The 19,540-nt window shown below is 39.5% G+C and overlaps 1 protein-coding gene across 6 annotated transcripts; it reads right to left on the reverse strand.

The window, feature by feature from the left end:
- Positions 1–5,466: 5,466 nt before the first annotated feature.
- Positions 5,467–19,484, reverse strand: LOC137256641 (cytoplasmic 60S subunit biogenesis factor ZNF622-like). Of its 6 annotated transcripts, none has more exons than XM_067794550.1 (8): positions 19,324–19,484; positions 17,659–17,839; positions 13,371–13,662; positions 12,408–12,584; positions 10,839–11,001; positions 8,430–8,557; positions 7,761–7,892; positions 5,467–6,203 (listed from the first exon to the last, which is right to left on the reverse strand). In XM_067794550.1, exons 2-8 carry the CDS (start codon positions 17,827–17,829, stop codon positions 6,076–6,078), a joined length of 1,191 nt encoding a protein of 396 aa, XP_067650651.1. In that variant the 5' UTR covers positions 17,830–17,839; positions 19,324–19,484; the 3' UTR covers positions 5,467–6,075. The 6 variants fall into 6 exon arrangements, with proteins under 6 accessions (XP_067650651.1, XP_067650650.1, XP_067650652.1 ...); XM_067794549.1 differs by having other exon boundaries at positions 5,482–6,203; positions 17,644–17,839; positions 19,431–19,484; XM_067794551.1 differs by having other exon boundaries at positions 5,482–6,203; positions 19,431–19,482.
- Positions 19,485–19,540: the final 56 nt, after the last annotated feature.

A 19,540-nucleotide genomic window follows, 5' to 3' on the forward strand; every position in this document is an offset into this window, starting at 1 on the left:
CTCGTAGAGCGATTTACTTCAGCAAGACACCATCAGGACACGATTAGACCGCAACTTGTTTCCCTATTGTTTCAAACGGAATGTTCTGGAGGGCGTTCCATATATGTAAATTGGGGTCAATTGTCAGGTCGTGGCTCATCTAATACTTGTCAACCAGTACGCCAATGCCTTTGACATGGCCTTCACCCGATCACCAGATTCAAACACGACAGAACACCTTTGGGATAAGCTCGATCGACGTGTACCTCAACGTCAAAATACGCCTCAAACACTTTCACACCTGGTCACTGCGTTGTTGGAGGAGTTGGGAGGAATTCCACAAGTTAGAGCGATTTCCTCGACTTACCCAGTCTGTGCCGAGCGGTAATTGCTGCCAATGATGGCAATACAAAGTACTGACTTCTTGTTGTTGACACAAGTAAAGAGAAACACACCATTAAGGATGTTCGCTGGTAATGTTTCTCTCGCACTCCACCTGTCTTTCTGACGCTTGGATATTTGTTCAAGGCGATGCTTTTGCTTCTTGGATTTGAAGCCGTGTTTCAATCGTGCCATTGTTTACAAACAACGCTACCGGAACAGAAACATTTGTTTTGCGGCAGTCGTAAAATAAGCGTTAGATGAGTGATTATTATATTTCGAGGGGTATTAAACGTCCATAATTACAAGGAAATACTCAGTCGGGATAACATTTTAGTGAAAATTATTTATTATAGTTGTCGTTAATATCACCCGAATATGACAGTTTGAGCTGCGCAGAAGTTCAAAACGTGACCAGCGAACATCCTTAAAGGCTGCTGTTAAGTAGGCAAACTCTTTGTCTAAAGACGTGAGGATCTTCACCTCTGTGATTTGGTATGTATACTACCGACAAGAAATAAGGGAACTAATGAAATAATAGCGAATTTGAAACTGCTTTAAATATCCACTAAATCAATTTTAGGCGTCAAGTTCAATATCTGGTGTGTCCACCATGTTGGGCAACACATTCACGGCACCTTGATGGCATGCTGTTAATCAATTTCCGGATTTTTGCCCGTGGTATTGCCTGCCATTCCTCTTGGAGAGCTGCACCAAGCTGGGCCAGGTTGGCGGGTCCTGGGTCCCGGGCGTACACCCTTCGACCATGAACGTCCCAGAGATGTTCAATTGGGGACAGGTGTGGGGACATAGAGGGCCAGTCCAATGTCTGGATACCTTCTTGTCGGAGATAAGCGGAGACAATTCGGGCCCGATGTGGTCTGGCATTATCATCTTGGAATACAAAATTTCGGCCGATAACTCTAGCCAATGGAGCCACAACAGGACGCAATATTTGGTCAACGTATCGCTGACCAGTCATGGCTCCGTTAATGATGACCAAATCTGATCGTCTGTCATGTGTAATCCCACCCCGCACCATGACAGTATCACCTCCATATCGATCATGGTCAAGAATTGCTGCTCTGGCATATCGCTCCCCGCACCGACGCCAACTTTTTCTGCCATCTGTGAATCGTAGGCAAAACCTTGACTCATCAGAGAACATGGTGTAACGCCAGTGGCGCATAGCCCGTCCCTGATGCTGCCTAGCCCATGCCAATCTTTGGCGCTTATGGTGAGCTGAAAGGGTGACACCCTTAAAAGGCCGTCTTGCTTTCAGACGAGCTTGATAGAGTCGGTTTTTAACGGTTGAGGTTGAAATGCGTCTTCCAGTGAGTGTGCGGAATCCTCTATTGATGGCAGGGGCCGATTTAAACCTATCGCATAGCGCAATTAACGTAATGAGACGATCCTGTCGTGGTGTCGTTGATTTTGGTCTACCACGCCCAGGTCTCGTTGCAACCCCACCCGTTTGACGGTACTTATCCCACAAGCGTGAAATTACACTTTTTGATTTACCTATCTGCCGGGCAACTTCACATAATGATGTCCCCACCTCTATCATCCCCACAATTCCCCATTTTGTTGCTTCACCGAGATACTGCCTCGGAGGCATTTCTGTCAGTAAGTGTCAATCTCTATTGCATTAGTGATTGCGACTTCTCCAGTACATTTACAGGAGTTAACTTCTGTGTGTACGTGCTGGGCATGCATTATGCGAAATTCCATTGTCATTGGATGTTGCGTTTGGGAGGTACGCCACGATAACGGACCCTGTCACAGTCAAAGTCGTCTACATTCAATTTCTTGGTTCCCTTATTTTCTGTCGGTAGTATATATCAAACGGAACCTTAAGTGATGTCTTTTGCTGTTTGCTATTTTTTGCCATTATAATTTTCGAGGTTTCCATGGAAACATTTTGACTTTGGTCTCAAAAGGGAGGGGTGTGCTTCGTTTCAACAAAACTTGGCAGATTTATAAAACAGATCTTGAAATGGTGATTTTGTTTTTTCGCTATTTGCAAATGTTTGCCACTAGTCTCAAAAGGGAAGGGTGTGCTTCGTTTCGGGACCACAACTTGAAAACCATTCAATATCGTTCCACAAAACATGACAGATATACACATGAGCATTAATTAAGCACCACCCATTTCCATGCTATAAGATTGTATTTAACATAACACATTGGTCATTCATGATATGGAAACCAAACACGTGGTTATAATTTCGTTAACTGAACCGTGTAAAGTGTCAATCCATCAACTACCAACACTGCTGCTACTTTTGGCTTTAATTTATTGACGGTCATATGGGGGCACGTAAAACGTTATCAATAATCATGTCCAAAACAATGGTCACACAGACAATGTCTGTGGTCCAAAGTACACAAAGTTCTCAAAAAGAAAACGTTCACTGTTCAATCCTAAGTCAACAGTAATGGTGACATCAGTATTTCGTGTATCCTCCCCTCGCACGGATAACTGCTGCAACCCTCCTCAAAATCAAGAAATCAATCGCCGAATGCGCATCACTGGAATCCTCTGCCAATCCTCATGAAGAGCCTGGGCTAATTCCTTTAGATTTTGAACAGGTGGATCGCTTGCTTGAACTTGACGCCCCAGATTGGCCCATTAATGCTCAACTGGGTTGAGATCAGGGCTTCTTGCAGGCCAAGGTAATCTGTCAACTGCGCTGCCCTGCAAGTATGCGAAAATAGCGCTGGAACAATGCCTAGTATTATCGTCCGTAAATACTGTCCGACTGGCGAGGGGCTGGTTATCAAATGCGGGTCAACAGCAGCTTCCAGTACTTCCTGTTGGTATCTCTGACCATTCAGTGTCCGTTGAATGGTGATAAGATTCAGCTTACAGTCATAGGAGATACACCCTCCACACCATTGCAGAGCCACCGCCAAAGGGTTCCGCTGCATGGATCATTCGCTGTTGATAAGCCTCATTACCTCTTCTCCAAACTCGCCAACGGCCATCAGTAACACGAAGAGGACAACGGCTTTCATCGGACCAACGCATCTTTCGCCATGTGCTCAGATTGTGGTTTTACCGTTGCTTACACCACGCCAAACGTTGAGCCTTGTGTTTATCAGGAAGGGACGTCCAAGAGGGCGACCTGCACTAAGTCCAGCGGACGTGAGCCTCCTCGGGATGGTGCTGGCGGAGAGACCATTGTTCTCCGCGATCTTTGGCACTGGTCATGGACCTGCGTCTCACTAGTCGAACAGGGCACGGTCATCACGGGGAGTACTCTTTCTCGGCCTTCCTGATCGTGGACGATTCTTAACGTAACCAGTGGCCGTACGTTTCCTTATAGTGTGATTATCCAGTGCTGCGACAGGACAAACCGGCTTCATGCATACCGATAATCTGCCATCTGGTATTTTCAGGAAGCCTACGTCTCGGCATGTTCAAAAAGTTCAATTTCAGCACTGTTCGCTTATTGATGCGTCGATAAGAAAGCAATGAGAATACTTCATTTCACCTTTCTATACCCTTCAGTCGATCGCTTGTACCGTGACAGAACTTTAGCATGAAAAGCATGCATTGGAGTCAGCACGTGAATTTCATGCTAACTGCATGTGTATTTAGTAATAACTGGTTGACTTCTCCGTCTCCGTTTTGATCCCTCTATTTGTTACAACAGACCATTATTTTTGGTGGTTATTAATTAATGCTCATCTGTATATATCAAACAGATCTTGATGTGGTGCAATTTGCTCTTTGCAGATTTTTGGCTTATATTTTTAATGATAACCTTGAAAATGAGTTGGACGTAGTCCGAAAAGGTCAAGCTGTCATCTTCCTATGACTCTTGATACAACTGGAATTATATGAAATAATTGCTCAAACTAACGCAAAAAGTTGTTTATTGTTTTCTTTCTTTCTTTTTGCTTGAGTGTACAAAACGGATAAAGTACATATAACTTTCAAAAAAAAGTATTGTTGAACATTGATACGCTGCATCAGGACAAACGTGATAGAATGCTAACCCAGACTGAGCCACTTTGTCAAATTTGGAGATAAACGTACTGTGTTGGGAAATTAGATGAATGTTATGCAGAATTGATAGTCTCTAAATTTCATTTGGATGTTTACATCCGCCATGTTGGTGGTCAAGCGGAAGTATTCCGGCAGTGTTGTATATGTTCGCCATGAAAACAGGCGCATTTTCAGTGGAAATTGATAGTGTCTACTTTTATTGATTGACCAATCAAATTTACGCATTTCACATAGCCATGGTAGAATCAGATGTATTGGGTAGCGATTCTAGCGATACGAGGTCCTTGTTCAAACAGTTAAACGAAGGGAGTAGAAAAAGAATGAGGATTAGGTTTCGGAGTTTAGTAAGCTAACGCAATGTTTAGATTTGGTTTAAGATGTAGATGGAAAGACCATGAAGAAATATTTTTAATATTGATTTCGAAGATATCCGGGCTTCACAAAAAGGTAAAAACGAACCTCTTGACATTGGAAGATTAGGCTTTTAAAATTTTTATAAATGGAATTTTAACGTCAAATTGGGCACACGACAAGAGATATGGCAACAAAGTTTAGTGCATCCACGGCGATCAGCGAAACGTATGTCCAGGTCGGGATGCGAGTAATTTAACTTAGATCATGAATTTTAAAGTAGTAAAGTTGTAGATTGTTCTGATCACATAGAACTGTCAATACTTGGGATGTTTGGAGCAATTACAATTTTTTTTTTAACCATGTGGCTATTTTTCACGGTTTCTAACCATGAGATAGTTTTTCTCCCAAAGTATGAATTCTCATGAGTTAAAAATGTGTTTCTTTTCCTAAACATATGTCCGTTTTCTCACGTTTTCAAACCATGTGTTTTCTCACGAAGTAACCTTTTTCACACCATTTGTCTTTTTTCACGTTTTCCAACCAAGTATCTACTTTTCACGTTTTATGTCCAGGAGTCTACTTTTCACGTTGTCTAACCATGTGTGTGTTTTCTCAGTTCTTCAACCACGTGTCTGTTCTCTAACCATGTATCTGTACCCACGTAACCATTGTGAAAAAGCTGTTGCTCCACCATTGAAAAATGCAGGAAAAATGGTAAAAATAAATAAAACCCAACATAAACATAAAACAAGTTCATTTTTTTCGTTTTAATCATATACATTGAACTTGTATTCTTTAACAATGCAGGTTCTTTTTTTCAAAAAAAGATATTAGTCTGTTAAGTGATTAAATAAATGTGTTTTGTGTACAACACAGTTTGAACATTCTCTGTAAAACTGTAGCTTAGTGCACAAAACAAGGGAGGAACTCTTATATTTTTCACATTAACGAGAACATAATTTTGTCACAGCCATTACTTCTTGCACATATGCTGTATATATACCCATCTCTCCGCTCATCTCTACTGAACAGCAAAAGAAACGCAAGTTTAAAAAAAATTAGAAGTAAGTGTTCATGTTTATGTCTCCTATTAAAATGCTTGACAAAATTGCATTTCTTTTGCTGTTCAGTATATTATACTCTGAGAGCATCTTCATCAAATACGCTTACATCATGAATATTACATAACAGTTCAGAATGAAAGTATGCTTTATTACACTGTACAAAGAACTGTCTTTCTTCTTTTCAATGTGAAAAATTTGGGCTTTAACGGTATGTTTCATTTTATCATAATGGTAGAATGTGGAACAGGATATTGCAATGGAAGGTCAATCTGCAGTCTTGCTTTATATGGGGTTCTGAGAACGGAAGTGAGTCTGGAGGTTGTTGGCCCTGCAGCCCAGCTTCATGAAATGGCGGTGCTTCAACCTCTGCATGTAGCCCAGGTCTTTCACCCGCTGCTGAATCACAGAGCCTGAAACCACGATAATAGATCTCATCACAACAGATCACATCTCATCACAACAGCTCTCATCACAATGGATCTCAGCACAACAGCTCTCATCACAATGGATCTCAGCACAACAGCTCTCATCACAATGGATCTCAGCACTACAGGTCTCATCACAACAGATATCATCATAACAGATCTCTCATAACAAATCTCACAACAGATCTCATCACAACAGATGTCACCATAACAGATCTCTCATCAGAACAAAATCTTACAACAGATCACATCAAAATGGATTTTAACACACTGTATCTCACCACATGGATCTAACCAAAACAGCTCTCATTATAACAGACCTCACCAAAACAGGTTTCATTCCATTGGAACTTACAACAATAGATCTCACCACAACAGATCTCATCACAAAACATGTCACCACAACATAACAAATCTCACAAAAGATCTCATCACAATGGATTTCATCAACAGATTTCCTCACACTGGATCTCACCACAATGTATCTTGCCACAACAGATCTCATCATAACAGATCTCACCACAACAGCTCTCATCATAACAGATCTCATCACATTGGATCTAATCACAACGAATCTCATCACAGCAGATCACATCATCACAGATCTCACCACAACAGCTCTCATCACAACAGATTTCCTCACACTGGATGTCACCATGATGGATGCCACCACAACAGATTTCTCATCACAACAAATCTCACAACAGATCTTATCACAACTGATGTCACCACAATGAGTCTCATCACAACAGATATCCTCTTGGCTACCCCACCTGACCTGTTACACATAAATATAATACAGTAAATTATGTTTTGACGTACATGTTGAAAAATAAAACTGATGAATGTTGGAGGCTCTTGCTACTTGCCGTATATTTCAGTTGAAGCATGAAGTATCTACGGTTATAACAAACTTAGTAGTCACTGGGAGTGCTTCATGACCAGAGTCTACTGGATGAAGACTTTCTGCCTAACAAAAGAACTCGTGTAAACACTGAACTTCAATGGACTCCTAATTGGAAACAAACACCTACACATACCTTTTGTAATGATACATATTGTAATATTTCTTCTGAGAAATGGAGCACTGGGTAAAAGATTACAATTATTGTCATACTCTCTATGGTTTAAGCTCAAAGCTACACAGACTTCCATACGTCTCTGTTTCAAGTCATTAATTAATTACCAAAATTATTATACTTTACATGATATATATGGTGGGGAAAAGGAACCATCCCGAACTATCCAACCCATTTTTTAAATCATTGTTTTACGCGCCTTAGTGTGTAGAAAATAGGATCTGCATGTGCAATTGCACATGGTGCAATCAGTGGCACCACCGTCACACTTGCTCCCAAATTAAATCTCAGTTTGGATGCCTCTATCACAATGTATTGCAATACAATTTGTTTGCCAATACTCAGCCCTTGCAAACTGCATGACACCTGAGACAATGTTGTGAAAAGATGATTTACCTCACATACATAAACTGAACATACAGGGCAGGAGACAATGAACCCTGAGCAAATACGGCCATCTCACCTGTAGCACCTGTCCAGCCTAGAGCCTTGTATTGTGCCAACATTCGAGGGACTATCGACCGTGTTTCCTTGCGAGTCGGTGGCACATTCTGGCGGTAGTATTTGGCAAGTGACCGATGACCAACTGTGGCTCCTGAAGACAAGCAAAAGTACATGGTAAGTTCAATTAAGGTTAACTGGTGAGTAACAAGCTTGAAAAGAAAGTGATCAATATCAAACATTCAGGGTGTCATATTTTATTATCTACACTTATTTCTGAGCTCACATTAATTCTGTCACACATTTCAGACTAGACCCTAACACTTGCATCAAATTTGTCACACATTAATTTCATGATTTACAGTACCACATCTATTTGTTCAGGAAAGATCCCTTGAGATATGTGCTAGAATTGATCTTCAGTAAACTGTTCTTGTCGTTAAGACTAATAAAGACATGACAAACAGAACTCTTTTGACATGTCATCATATCCCCATTGTATAGATTGATGCTCATGCTGTTGATCACTGGAAGGTCTGGTTCAGACTTCATTATTTACATGTTACCACCATAGAGCTGGAATACTGCTGAGTTTGGCGTTACATAACAATCAATCAGTTAATGCCGTGTCATGACAAAAGGCTGTTAGACGCACCCTCTAATTCTGGAGAGTAACCAATGCAACATTTACCTGAAGGCAGGACAAGCTCATAGCCGTCACTGATGAGACTCTCAGGCTCTACGGTATCCTCCATGTCAACGTCCTCACTGCCTCCCTCGGCTGCCGTTCCTGAGGCCTCTGCATCTGGGTAGCTGCTCCTATTGTCAGACGTAGTACAGTTGAAAGACAATTAAAGAGCAACCATGGTAACCAATGTTTATACATATCATCAAAGTTATAGCTTTTTAATGGCCTGATTGAAAAAACAAATATGCCCCCAACCATAAGACTGAGATAACTCTTAGCTATATCTCTGCACTGGGAAAGTTAACTTTAAAATAGAGTTTAATAAACACCCACTGTCAAGAGATATTTTTATTAGGTATTGGGCCAGACCAGTTCTGTTTCATGATTTACGGATTTTTGTCCTCTGAAAATCTAAACGCGGGTACGAAAAAAAAAAAAATTCCAGTCAAAGTCATATTCCATCTAAATACTCAAAGTATTTTACATGTGGCAACTTATGAACTGTTTATGGGTAAAAAAACAACCAAAAAAGTATTTTCATGTGAGTTGACATTTTTAGCCAGTAAAAACATTAGGATTTTTTGAGTGGGGAAATGAATTGTTATTTTTGTACTTATTCTTGAAAAAATATGGCAGGCGGATCTGTGAAACAAGAAATATAATTGGTCTGGCCTTAGCTTCCTATAAAACCATAACTTAAAAACTTTTAGGGAATGTCATAGGCCCTTACAAGCCTAAAAATTATTTTGTGCCTTTTAAGGGTAAAAATGGCTGAATTTCAGAGTTTTTGAGTGAGTGAGTGAGTGAGTGAGTGAGTGAGTGAGTGAGTGAGGATTCACAGTATTCTTATTATATCCCTTATACTAACCCTTACCCTAAACATTACACTAACTCTATTCCTAAACCTTGCCCTAATCCTAAACCTTAACCCTGACCCTAACTAACAGTAAACTGCTTTCAAAGATGGCGGAAGGTATCCGGTATTCCGTAGTCTTTCCTCCCACTGTTTACATACACATGCTAGCTGAGGGCACAGACTTCAGAATCCTACCTAGATCCATAATAATAATTGTCAATTCCTCAAGTTAGTATGGTTGACCAACATCAACTTAATGTTTGTGTTTTAACTGTATGACCTTGTGTGTTGTCGCATTTAGTGTGACCACCATATAGCTAGAGTTTTGCGGACTCCAGTGTTAAAACAACAAACAAAACTATTCAGTCAGTGCAGCAAAGTACTAAAGTAATGTCGGAAATAGAAAAATACTGTTTTTAGGCTGTTACTCTGTATCCCACACACTGGATATGTCAAAATAACCCACTTCCACTTGACTGAGCATTCAGTGGGATGCATGAGGGCATGTCCAGAAAATCATGTTTACTCGTAAAATTGGCCAAAATTGGCTGATAGCATTAAATCATAATATATATGGTAATTAGGTCACTCAGGTAGCTCAGTTTATAATGAAGCTAAGTCTAACTTCAAAATGGACATTTAAAAAGTGCCCTTTGTAATATGATATCATCGCACATTAACTTGCATAAACCTATGGTCTGTTCCAAATAAGTCGCTTTGGACTAAAAAAAATCTGCATTGCTCACTTCTGCACTAATCTCTCCTCAGTAGACTCCTCTTTTCACGTTTCCTATCTCTCTACCACTGGAACTGTAGTTAGGCCAAACTTATTTACATAGGTATTTTACACTTTCACATATCAACTACATAAATTGTTGAGATAAATGTGAAAAATCATTTTTTCCTATTTCCAACTGTACTTTAGGTACAACATTTAGACTAGGAGCCAAGATGGTTTGGTCAAGAAGGGCAACCATAATAGGCTGATCTTATTCCAGATGACATTTCGAGTAGAAATATAACTGCACAATATGCCTCTCTCATCTCACATTACAGCTGTGCGCAGGTCACTCTTCAAAATGTAATAGCAGCTCAGGGATATAGAGAAGCGAGAGTTGAGTTTCGTTTTATGTTGCTTTCAGCAACGATCCAGCAATATCACTGTAGGGACACCAGAAATGTGCTTCACACATTGTACAATTGTCACAGTGTCATACAACTGTAACATGACATTGCATAACACTGTCACATAACACTATCCCATAACATGACATTGCCACACACCACTGTCATATAACACTGTCACATGACACTGCTGCATGACATTGCCACATAACTTTGCATAACACTGTCACATGACGCTGTGTCATCCACTGTTGCATCACACTACCACATTTAACACTGTGTCGCATGACACTGTCACATGATGTGGTTGCAAGACACAACCACAATATAGTGTCACATGACACTGTCGCAAAACACTCTCACATGACATAACCACATAACACTATTGCATGACACTGTCATGTGACGTTAAGTAACCAGTAGATACAAACCTGTAGTCATAGAAGTCTGTATATTCAAACACAACATCTCCCTCGTGCAGCATCTTGCAGTGACCCTTGTCAACCATGTGACGCTGGACAGCCTGGGTTGTGTGGAATGTCTTGCCTTTCTCGTTACACCACAGACACACATGTCCAACACCGATCTTCTCTCCTGAACACAGGAGGTAATAACTCAAATATACAACAGCTCCAAACACATTCTACTACAGTAAAGAGACACTTCATGTCTATCTTCTCTCCTGAACACATGAGGTAATAACTCAAATATACAACAGCTCCAAACACATTCTACTACAGTGAAGAGACACACATGCTTCATGTTGATCTTCTCTGCTGAACACATGAGGTAATAACTCAAATATACAACAGCTCCAAACACATTCTACTACAATGAAGAGACACACATGCTTCATGTTGATCTTCTCTCCTGAACACATGAGGTAATAACTCAAATATACAACAGCTCCAAACACATTCTACTACAGTGAAGAGACACACATGCTTCATGTTGATCTTTTCTCCTGAACACAGGAGGTAAAAAGACACATGGACGAGAACAAACATGGGTTGTATCCATGTTTCATTTATGACCTTCATTTCTCAAATCCATGACCTTCACGATAGTAAAAATTCTACAAATTCTAGGTAAGTCACAGGCAAGATTTGAACCAACACCCTCAGAGTCAGGAACCTCATCGCCACCTAACCTGCTCAGCCACTGCGACTTCCACTAAAATGGAAGTCTGGACTGAGGACTTTGTATACCCCTCTCATATGTGCTAACTGGCACTGCTCAAAGGTCCGAAAGCTATGATAATACAATGCCATTTAGAAAGTGGTCAAATGTAACATGTGTGACCTTCACATGTCAAATCAATGACCTTCATATGTCAAATCAATGACCTTCACATGTCAAATCAATGACCTTCATCTGTCAGTGAGTGAGTGAGTTGAGTTTTACACCGCACTCAGCAATATTCCAGCTATATGGCGGCGGTCTGTAAATAATCGAGTCTGGACCAGACAATCCAGTGATCAACAACATGAGCATCGATCTGCGCAATTGGGAACCGATGACATGTATCAACCAAGTCAGCGAGTCTGACTACCCGATCCCGTTAGTCGCCTCTTACGACAAACTGAGTCGCCTTCTATGGCAAGCATGGGTTGCTGAAGGCCTATTCTACCCCAGGACCTTCACGGGTCCCTTCACATGTCAAATGAATGACCTTCACATGTCAAAACATGTCAAATCAATGACCTTCACATGTCAAAACATGTCAAATGAATGACCTTCACATGTCAAATGAATGACCTTCACATGTCAAATGAATGACCTTCATCTGTCAAATAAATGACCTTCATCTGTCAGATCAATGACCTAAATGTGTCAAATCCCACCTATGTCCATCGAAACACTGACCATTCAATTATACGACTACAAACATCTAACTGATTACACATTTCAAAACACTGTAAAGATACGATATCATTGTACTCTTCAGAAAAATTAGAATTGGGAGACAACAGTAACTATAGGAACGGAAGCTGGCTTACCTAGATAAGTTATAAGACCCTCCATGTCCACCATATATTCTATGTCAGGGATGAAGAAACTGTGTTTCTGCGTCATATGACCAACATTTTCCTCCAGGGATGAGCTGACGCGGGAACAGAACAGACATTCCTCCAGGCCCAGCATGTTGTCCTCCCACGAGTCAGTGTCAGAACCTTCTGTAACATCAATGGGAGAACTACATCAGTGAGTGAGTGAGCGAGTGAGTTTAGTTTTACACCACACTCAGCAATATTCCAGCTGTATGGTGGCGATCTGTAAATAATTGAGTCTGGACCAGACAATCCAGTGACCAACAATATGAGCATCGATCTGTGCAATCGGGAACCGATGACATGTGTCAGGGAGTCTGACCACCCGATCCCGTTAGTCGCCTCTCACAATGAGAATAGTCGCCTTTTATGGCAAGCATATGTTGCTGAAGGCCTTTTCTACCCTAGGACCTTCACAGGTCGGAGAACTGCATGAAGACTCCATGTAATGTTCTATATGTGAGTGACAGAGTGAGAGTGCATGCATCACTATCTATGCTTTTGTGATTGTGTATGAATGTGTGTCTGTGTGGGGGAGTGCGAGAGAGAGAGAGTATGTGTGTGCGTGTTTGTGTGCATGTGTTTATATCTCCCTGTCCATGTCTGGGTGATTGTCTCTGTGTGTTTGTCAGTCTACTTGCATAGGACGGATTAATGTTGGTCATCTAAAGCAATAAGGTGAGAAGGATATATATCACAATGGCTAGAATGTATTGTTTATCATATTCAGTGACATAATAGCACAATCAAGTATTTCACCTGTTTTAAACATGCTGACAATGAAAAATGTACCAGTTAAAACTATTTTTTTAATGACATTTCTAACTAAGATGAAAAAAAGCAAACAAAAACAAAATAATAATAATATAAAACAATAATAACATTAACAAACATAAAGAAAGTCTTACTAACCATCCTCTGAGTTCATATCAACATCATCACCATCGTCAGACTTCTGACGTTGCAGCCTCTCTTTCAAAGCCATATTTACTGTATCTTTGCTTCGAATATCTGACTCGTTCAGTCCCTTCTCAGCATTTTTAGCATTCAGCTGTTTAACCCGCTGTTCCAGTTTCTTCTCCTGTTTAGCCTCCATCTCTTTGTGTTTCCTTGACTGGATGTGATTGTCAAAAGCATTTTGTGTGTTGAAGTGTTTCCTACAGACTTGACAGCTGCAACCTGTGTCTTTATCTTTATCAGCAAGCTGGGAAGTAAATATCAGTCAGTGAGTGAGTGAGTGAGTGAGTGAGTGAGTGAGTGAGTGAAGGTTAGTTTAGTTTCATAACAGCAATATCAAGGTGGGGGACACGAGAAATGGGCTTCACACATTGTGCATATGAATTGAACTGAACGCGGGTCTTTGTAGTCAAGAACGAACGCCTTAACCACCAGGCTACCCCACCACCCTCATCATTCTCAGAACATATATTTCGTGAGATTACTGAAATTATTTATCCCATTTTTTATTTCATTTCACAATCTGACTGCTACATACATATGTATAAACTTCTGGGTCCACAAAAGCTCTCATATTTTCATGACCTACAGTAACTCTACACTAAATCACTGGCTTAGAAATGACATAACGCTAATGTATTGTGGGCATTATCCCAGTTCTCTGCTGTCTATGATACATACAAATGCTTGTGAGGTACTGTAAAGGTAATTTTACACTACCATCTCATCCTATAGAGTATCCATCCATGTCTGAAATTTTGCCATTATCCTTTGGAAGGATCAAGTCTACTGCAATACCAATGTAAAACCAAGGGGACTTTTCTGTATATCAAAAACGCAGTATAACTTGCAATTAATGCAAGTGACAATGTGTCATGCAGGTCAATATATTGTTAAAATGCTGGAACAAAGATTCTCTTTCCAAGGTCAGAAATTATGGAATAAATAATCATTTATTGTATTTTATTGCGGATTTTTTCCTTAGCAGGTAGTATTTGTAAAATACATCCCACTATCCACTTTAATAAACAATGTAACTTGCAAATACTAGTGACATTGTAAGTTACCACATTTTAGACCTTTCTTAAAAAACAATGAAGGAAGTTAATTTTCAGGGTAAGTAGGAGGAACATGACTCTTAATTTATCACGCAGACAATTTTGTTGCAACTTGTCTGTTGAAACATACAGAAAATATTTCAGGCCATCTTAAATCTTAAGTTCAAATTATAATGTATGAGCAGAAATAAAGCACTGACAATTTGGAATAGTATCTTTTATCCACATAAAAGAATGATATTCCATTCATCTGAGGCTGGTAAATAATTCTGCTCTGTGTCATGTCTCTTACAACAGTCTAACCTGCGAAAAAGTAACACATCGTTTCACATCTTTCACATTGGTGAAAACCTGATAAACCTCTCATTGGTCACCCAAGATAGCACACTTGGCAACTAATTGTATTCTTGGCATTCTAAGTAATTTAGTTAACCAATAATGATCAATCAATCAATCAATCAATCAATCATTCAATCAACACTATGGTGGTGAATTCTTTGAAGGGAGGATGTTGTTTTACACTCTCACTTTACGACAGGGTGTAGTCAGTATGAATTAGTACATCTACACACACTGCCTTTTGACAATCCACTGTAGAAGATAAAAGCAACTAATCAATCAGTGTGTAATCTGTTAACCCTTTGATCGATGTTTGTTTTTGTAACTCAGCTGATAAACCCTCTTACATCACTTACATGCACATATTACATAACATACAATACATCTGCCACTACAGACCTTAATCTATAATGTTGAGTATTTACTCCAGGCAGGAGAAATGCCAAATGGGAACCTTTGTTGAGTAACCTGCGTGGTGTTACCACTATTTATACCCCCTATAAATTCATTAACTGAACATCAAGAGAATGATGACAAATAACGTGTGTAGGTTTACACCATCAAACGCGAGTTACAGCAAGGAAGATGTAATCTCTGTGTCGTATGCAACCTGAAAACATGTATGGGCCGAAACTGTTTGGAGGATACCAACGGAACTTCATTACATAAGAAATACATACTGGCATTTGCTGTGCTCTTGGGTGAATAGGTGTAATCAGTGTTTTTTACGTAAGAAAATTTTCAGATTTCCCTAACAATGGCAAAGTCAATGTTTTTAGTTTACGAATTCAAATAAACCAACTGTGTGTTTTGATTATCATAGATAATAAACCAGGGTAGCTACCAAAATTTACGTATATTTCCTATCACAGCTGGGCCAACACTCAAAACTATCTAATTATAAAGTTTTGCAATCTTTCGGACTGAAATAAATGGCTTGCTACGTGGCTATAGACATCATATTTTCACATAACATGGTTAAATATCGAGGTAAAAAACACAGAAATAGGATCAACTTGGATCAGTCACTATACCATCCAAGCATCAGAAAAAAATTACTCTGCTGGGATATTTTGTTACTTTGTTATTTTTAAATAAAGGCATATGATGGCCATCCGGCCTCCTGACTGATTAGGTGAAGAAATTCTGCTAATATGGACCAGAGCCCAGTCCCCTTGTCCGTCCCAGTCGACGGAGTGGGTGAGTGAGTGAGTTAAAATTTAATGTCACATCGGCATTATTTCAGCCATATCGTGACGGGAACGGAACATTAAAATGGAATATATGAGTATTATAACAATCAGTCGACGAAGGACAGTAAAACAACTAGAACATCACAGAAATGAATGTAAAACTAGTAGCTATGCCTAAAACAATTTATCTATAGAGGAAAATACAATATAAAACCGGGCTATAGATTGCCAACAACTGAAGGTAGATCACCATACTAGGGACCATGGGGACTTACAGTACTTTTGCTACCTGCATGGACCCTAGCTGGATTTACATCATCCCCTCAGCCGTCAGCAATTTCGGAAATCTAGCCATACAATAAAAATACACTTATACTACCATTAAAAACTTGGAAATTTAGAATTTACTTTGTATGTTTGTGGACTTACGTACCCTCTCAGGAGGACAATAATTTTACAATACTTCAACCCCCTTTGACGGTACAGCCACCATCAATTCAAGTTACTAATTCAAACTACCAGTCATTAAAATACATCTATTTACAGAAACATATTATTCAAAATTCAACCAAAAAATCAATTTCTTTTAAAAAACCTATAATTAAATGAGAATTAACGCTGGTAAAAAGATCCTTAATTGTTTTAACTGTAAAATACTTATCCCTTGTGATGGAGAATTCAACACAGTCAAGCAGAATATGCTTGACCGTGACCCTCTCATCACAAGGGATACAAAATGGAGGATCTTCACCTTTAAACAGGTACGCATGAGTGTATCTAGTATGGCCAACATAATAACCTCTTCAAATCTGGACTGACAACCCAAGTGGGTATAACCAATGTAAGGTTTTGTCTCATGTAATTTATTGATACCCACTTGGGTGTCCCACTTCTTTTGCATCAGATCACGGATATAAGATCTAATGGTGGCTTTGTAATCACTATAAGGAATAAGAAGTGGTGTCACAGTCGACGGAGTGGGCGCTGACCTATTTGCAATTTGGTTTTGTACTTAGATCGTTGATGAGAAACATTATTCGCTCCGGATCAGCGCCCCTTTGAAAAATACAAACTGGGGAAAACCCTTAAAATTGGTGATTACATTAAAAATGTACACATTTCGATCATAACTGATAGTCGTTCATCACAAGTCTTCTGATAATCGATCTAGTGGAATAGGTTTCGATTCCAAACACTACTCGATGTTATGTCTGACAATGCATTGACGCATGTACATGGTGGCAAGATGTTTGTCGTATAACACAGAAGTCAGTAAACACATACACACTCAACATGCGTCAGACTTCGTGACTACAATGATGTATACATATTACATTCACTCATGTCTTGTTTATTGTCTAAGATTGGTTGATTCCAATAAAACATGTGATATACCATAAGTCTTTACAGTGGGGCACAAATATTCAGAACATTGTGAAATAATATGCATAGATTCAAATTTCAAACAGTGTCCAACAAAACAGTCACGTCATAAAGGCGAATTATGTCACAAGCTAAATGTATGCAAAGAAGAAAACAGAACCGATTTATCTCCAAATCATAATAACTATTCCATATTTGCCTATGATATTGAAACTATATTTATTGTCTGTACTCAAAACATGCAAAGAAACATACTTTAGATATTGATACCTGAGCTCTTTGAGCGAGAACACGCTGCTGGAAATTCTCAGCAGTCACTGGCGGCATCTCTGCTACTTTACGCTTCAGGTTGTAGCGATGCCAGTCAGTCTTGTAGTGTGCTCGCTGCAGCTCAGCATCGGCAAACGCCACTCGGCAGGTGATACAAGTATAAACGGACATTGTCTGTTCACTGAAAAAAACATTAGCTACAGCTTAAACAGGAAAGGGCAGAACCCACGTTTCTGTGTGTATACATCTGTACTTGAGTATGTACATGTGTGAGGGTAGTGGTGTTCCAAAAAGTATAAAAACTGATTGAAAGAAGGATTAAAAATGATTACTTATTTAAAAAAATATATTTTCGATTAGTCAGAATTTGTTGTTTCAATATAACACACATGAATGAAGCAAAGTACCCATACTCATGACAAAACGTCCTTAAAAGCATAAACTGATTATCAACACTATGTGAAGAGTGAGGGATGTGGTGGGTACAGCTAGTATCAGGCCCCACTAAGTAATGGAAGGAATCACGGCAAATTTGAAGGAATTGCATCTCAAATGTAAACAAACGCAGCCTACTTGCGAGACAATTGCAGTGATATTGGTAGCTTAGCAGTGATAACAGAAACACAACGCAATATTGGAAACAATGTCAGTAATACTTATACAAGCTCGGCAATCTTCAGAGATTTCTCGGCTCCGTTCCGTGATTTGTCGGTTGTGTCCTGAAACTCACACATCAAAACATGGCGTCACTGGAAGGAGCACCCGTCTCTGTGAGTTTTGGTTTTAGTTTCTACTGTTTTCGTTTTTATAATTATCTACCTTTGACCACCTGTGTTGAACATGTTTAGGTGTGAGGATCATCACTGCAAAAACAGCACCATAAGTCATGCCCCAGGAGGTTGTTTATGTCTGAAACTAGGAAGCCTCTGGGGGCATGACTTCTTACGCTGTTTTGCAATGACGATCTTTTCCTAAAACAATAATCCATAGGCCCGACAACACTTCACACCTAAACGCATTCAACATGGGTGGTCAAAGATGGATAATTATAAAAACGAAAACAGTAGAAACTAAAACCAAAACTCACAGAGACGGGTGCTCCTTCCAGTGACGCCATGTTTTGATGTGTGAGTTTCAGGACGTGACCGACAAATTCCTTCAAATTTGCTGTAATTCCTTCCATTACTTGGGGCCTGAGTATGCTGTGTTTTTTTTCAGTTTGGATTAAAGTTGATATACAATCATTACTACACATGGAAATCTTTGACGGTTTTCACTAGGAACATGTATGATACAGGCATTTTCATACGTAATGGCTTAACAGAAATCACCTCTACTAAACCTGGAGGACAGTTTATCTAATCCGCCATGGTGACCTTCTGGTTTGTACCATAGTATAAATGCGCATGAAGGTGGAGTCTGTGTTATGAGATCTACATTATATTAAAATGAAGTGTTGTTTTCCACTTCATTTGAATTTGCCCTTGTCAAGCTGACAGTAAGTTGCCATGTGATTGGCTGAACCGTGTGATACGCTCTGATTTAGTGTGACTACAATCATTTATCGCATATAGACGTTTAACTGTATGTAAGATGGGCAGAATTGCTCGTCAAATATGAAATGGCAATTTGCTGTATATTTCAAAGCAGCAAAGATATACATACCACACACAAGCAGTGTTTCGGGAGCGAACTGTTACTATGAAACGTCACTGTTGAATGTTAGTTCTTATAGCATCAAAAGCCAACATATAAGATAAAAACATACACACGTGTGACAATATCTTGTGCAATGAACTTGTCAATTTCAAAACTATTAAGATTACAACTAATTACACTTCGTGATATAATAAAGATTTATATAGTACAATTCTATTTACAG

The sequence above is a fragment of the Haliotis asinina genome, chromosome 11 (genome assembly GCF_037392515.1).
Source record: "Haliotis asinina isolate JCU_RB_2024 chromosome 11, JCU_Hal_asi_v2, whole genome shotgun sequence".
Lineage (NCBI taxonomy): Eukaryota > Metazoa > Mollusca > Gastropoda > Lepetellida > Haliotidae > Haliotis > Haliotis asinina.